Genomic DNA, 4,415 nt, shown 5'->3' with positions numbered 1-4,415 from the left:
ATCCTGCTCCGTTTTTAGTAAGTGTTTTTTTTAATTCAATTAGGGTTTGTGTTCTACTCATGGAGGGGAGACGATTGTGGCTCCTTGCAGACGAAATAAAGTCCTTCCCGCCTAGCTCGTGCTCCGATGGTGCATATTGCACCGTCATAGGCGTGTGGAGATGTGTCTTCGACGGATCTTGTGGGCTTCAGTCAGTTTTTGTCTTCGGTGGATCTGTTTGGATCCAGCATTCTTTTGGGTATTTACAGGTTGGATCCTTCTATGTAAGCGGAAGCAGGTATCTTTTGCTTGGCTAACATTGCCACGGAGTAGTCCGCATGTGTTAGTTTGTCCCCCCCCCCTTCTTTCTCTTTCGGCACTCCATTTCCTTGAGTGTCGGAGACTTTGTAACTTATACCACTCTACTCTTCTATGAATGAAAGATACACAAACTTTGCGTATTCGTGAAAAAAAGGTTGGATCCTTCTCATCTAAACTTCTCTTCATCGGTGAAGGTTGTTGTTCTACTGTATGGTTATGTGGGTCTTTTTTTTGCGAGGGTAAAGAGTTTCATTACATAAGAATAGAGTTACAATCGAGAGGCAAAAGTTCCTCTATGCACGGTGGTCCACCATCTAGCCATACAGCAGTCGCATTCTCAATACGACTATACAAAGCCAACCGATCTGCTACCCTATTTTGCTCACGCTTAATTTTCTACGGAGTAAACTCACGAAGTACCATAAGATGCGTGATCTCAGCTACCAAATGTCCATATGCCGATCGAGATAGGTTATCACCGGTTAGGGACGTCAATGCCTCTAAGGAGTCTGATTGTACTATTATAGGTCTTAACACGATGACTTTCCGGCTGTGTACTACATCAAGTTTTGCCCGGCTCCACGAGGAGGGACAATGACAACAATGCACCTTCGGCTCATTTCAATGTCTGTAGTAGTTTTTTTAACCCTGAACTGTAGAACAATTGTTCTACGGTATATTTTCATTATCAAATAAAATAGGTACAAATATACAAAAGGAAAAGAAAATACAGGTTTTTTGCGGGGAAAAACTGTATTTTCTGTAGTCGTCGCTAGACGGTCTTCGAATTTGGATGTAATCTTTATTATTTCTACTATTATTCTCTGTATTGCCATGGCATATGATGAATCATTTGAAAGTTTTCTTTTTTCGTGCCATCACGTTACCGGTGAGGGAGATAGATAGAGATGCCCATCACGTTTGCGGATTCAAAATTCAAAAAACGCGATCGCAACGTTGAGTTCCACGAATCCGGAGCGCCAACCAGAGCATCTTCCACCCAAAAAGATTGCACTGCTCCTCAAAACCGAGTCGCCAGAAGCTTCCGTTCGATCCGAGCGCTCGGCGCGAGATCGGACGCTCCAAACCGCGCCGCGCACGGCAGGGCCAGGCCACTGCCGGCGGTACGTACAACCCTGCGCTGCGCTGCCACCCTGTTCGCAGCTGCAGCCTTTAGCTGGCCCACACATCATGACCCCTACGACCCGGTCACGCGATCACATCTTCACCTGCTACTACTTCGCTGGGCCCGCCTGTCATCGACGCGGTAGCAGCCTTCCCTCGCGTGAACCCCGTCGCAAACTCCGCTCGTCGATCACGCGCGCTGCGCCTGCCCGCCCGGGCCCACGCGCAACCGCCTCTGCAAAAGCCAGCACACACGCAAGCGTCCGGGCCCACGCGTCAGCGAGGCCTTTCCGAGATTCCCTCGCCCAAGGAAATGAGACGCTCGTCTTCTTCTCCCGCAAGAAGCAACGGGAAAAACCCTGACAAAACCCCGAAGGCGCCGGCGCTGGCCCACCGGTCAGCCTAACGCGCGACGGCGCGAGGGCGCGCGCCCGTCGAAACGGGAAGCCGCGGGCCCCACGCGTCAGTGGGAGGCGGAGGGGAACGGGCCCGCATGTCAGAGAAGCTGCGCCGTGCCGTCCCTCCGCGGCTTTCTTTCGTGGATGCCAAGCCAGCGCCCGGCTATAAAGCGAGCCCCGCGCCACCATTGCCCAGAGCACCACAAGCTTTCTCCTCCCTCGGCTGGTTGGGTTGGTTGGTTGTAGCGTAGCCTCTGTCCTCTCTCCTCTCGGGGGTTCGGTCGTCGGTGATGGAGAGGAAGGAGGGCGGGGAGAAGATGGAGGAGGTGGAGGTGGGCGTCGGCGGGAAGAAGCCGGAGGAGGGGACCAAGCCGGCGCCGGTGTGCTTCAAGAAGCCGGCGGGCGAGGACACCGGCATCCTGGAGACCACCAAGGACTACTTCAAGCAGCTCGGGAACACCAGCGCCGACACGCACTGGGACTGCATCAAGAACAGGGTCCGCGCCGCCGGCGAGTACATCTCCAACAAGACCAGCTCGGTAACGCCTCCTCCTTCCCCTCCCCCTGCCCTCCCCTCCTCCTCCTAACGCACGCGCTCCTGCTCTGCCTTGTTCTACTTCTATGCACGTCTGCTTGCTGCTGTTCGATCTTGGCCCGTACCTGTCCCGTGCCTCTGCTCGCTAGATCGTGCGTCTCGTGCCGGTAGGAACACGATAGGAATCTTAGCCCTCTTGCGGATTTCGTCACATGTGTAGTTCCTAGCCGTTTAATTTCGGAATAATTCGTCGCGTGCTGTTACGAAATGTTGCTACTCTTCGTTTCCCCCTTTGTTCCTCGGATCGGAATGCATGTTCTTGTAGCAATCGCTCTGTTTTATTTTCCTGGCAACCACGTTAAATCGCAAGGGAGTTAGTGTAGATGTTGCAGCGATTTTCGCGAGATCTTTTTTGCCTTTTTTCCTGCACGGAGAAGCATCTGGATGATTTTTTTTAGATGGGTAGGTGTGCTTCCGCTCGCCTGATTTTGAGGCTGTGCGGTGAAAACAACCGTGTGATGCTAGTGCAGTGTGGATGAAGTAGCGATCCGCAGATCCTTCCGCACTTATTTTTTCCCCTCGTGCATCTGGATTTTTTTTTCTAAGATTGTTATGCTTACCGGCAATTCCTTGTGCGATATATATAGGTGGCGATTGACCTGTGCAGGCATCCGGATTTCTTGATTCTTGCTATCAAAGTTGGGGTGACCTTGCTAGTCGCTGCCTCTGTAAGCATTAGTCAGTCTCTGTCCATGTAGATTTATTTCTGCTGGAGATTGTCTTTTGCAAGATTTCGTCCTGTGTTCAGAAACTTATTCTTGGAATCCAGCATTTTTTGCCGTCAAATGCTTTGTGATCTCTTGAGAAAGCTTGCCGTACTACCTGTTACAGTGACCCACATTTCGTGCTCTGATGCTGTGTTGTAGTAGAAATCTTGTTCTAAATGATGGAATCTGAATTCTGACAGCGAATCTGCTACTGTTCTCTGATGCGTCTGGTTGAATCTGATGGCTAACCCGTGGCTGCTTCGTGATGAGTTGCAGGTGTTTGGCAGGCAGAAGGTGGAGCCTGAGGCCAAGGAGGAGACCCGGGGGGCGAAGCCAGAAGCAGCACCGGCGGCAGCTGAGTCTCAGTGAAGGCGTCCTGAGCTCGTGATCGTCTTCCATGAACCAACCTGAAGCTTCATTCACTGAGAGTTGCGAGGTCTTATCAGCCTAAGAGTTTTTCTTTTTCTCTTTGTCCTTCTGTTCGCCTAGTTGGGACATGGTTTGCCTGAGCGATTCCGCATTGTAAGACCCGTTCCTAGCTGTGGATCTTAGTCCGGTTGGTGCCGCCGTCATTTGCGGTGCGTTTTGGTGACATTTGTTTGTCCTATCACCTATGCTTCATTTTGTCGTATGGAATGGAAGATCATATGATCATGCAGCCTACTTCCTGTCGAGTTTAGTTGCTTCAGTGTATCCTTTCAGCACTAAACTGGCTGAGTGTTCCGTTCTGAATGGAGCCTTGGGCTTTGGACTGACAATGCAAAGATTTAATGTATTGATTTGGTAGCCATTCATCACATTCTCCTGCTATGTTTGAAATTAACCTCAACTATTAAGCGTGGGGGATAAAGAAGCACCTCGGGCCAAGAAGCAAGTCTAGAATATATCTGAAAAAGTTTGAAAATGACATAGCCGTTGTCTCATTTTGGCAAATACTTTGGTGGGCAGCAGTGGCGTTTTAGGCAACTGTAGTGATTTTTTTTTTGGTGGAACAAAGAAACACAAACGTACAATAGCAAATCTGTGAAATGTCTATGATAGGGTAGAATAGTCTTTTTCAACATGGTTAAAAGTTCGTATTCTATGATGGTCCGTCGAGAAAAAGATTTGTAATGTACGTCCTTCAAAAAGGAGCCGCAACGCGTGGGGCATGTGTTTGGACTCGACCATGGTAATTTAACCATTCAGTATGTAAATGCCCGTATGCCCCATCAAACACCTAGGCATGAGAAGATTCAGGCTATTGTCCATACACGCTCGGCCCAATGGTAGCTACTCTCTTCTTTCCTA

The 4,415-nt window shown here is 49.9% G+C and overlaps 1 protein-coding gene across 1 annotated transcript; it reads left to right on the top strand.

Moving 5' to 3' along the window:
- Positions 1-2,022: 2,022 nt before the first annotated feature.
- Positions 2,023-3,788, top strand: LOC125528260. Its single transcript, XM_048692754.1, has 2 exons — positions 2,023-2,362; positions 3,402-3,788. The coding sequence occupies exons 1-2, from the start codon at positions 2,114-2,116 to the stop codon at positions 3,492-3,494; spliced, it is 342 nt and encodes a 113-aa protein (XP_048548711.1). The 5' UTR covers positions 2,023-2,113; the 3' UTR covers positions 3,495-3,788.
- Positions 3,789-4,415: the final 627 nt, after the last annotated feature.

Source organism: Triticum urartu, unplaced genomic scaffold (genome assembly GCF_003073215.2).
Source record: "Triticum urartu cultivar G1812 unplaced genomic scaffold, Tu2.1 TuUngrouped_contig_4748, whole genome shotgun sequence".
In the NCBI taxonomy this organism is placed as follows: Eukaryota; Viridiplantae; Streptophyta; class Magnoliopsida; order Poales; family Poaceae; genus Triticum; species Triticum urartu.
Note: the sequence above shows the minus strand (reverse complement) of the source record. Positions and strands in the feature narration are given on the sequence as shown.

Coding starts and splice junctions, on each gene's coding strand:
- LOC125528260 (XM_048692754.1), top strand. CDS start 2,114: ATGGAGAGGAAGGAGGGCGGGGAGAAGATGGAGGAGGTGGAGGTGGGC. Junction 2,363..3,401: donor TCTCCAACAAGACCAGCTCG/GTAACGCCTCCT, acceptor GATGAGTTGCAG/GTGTTTGGCAGGCAGAAGGT.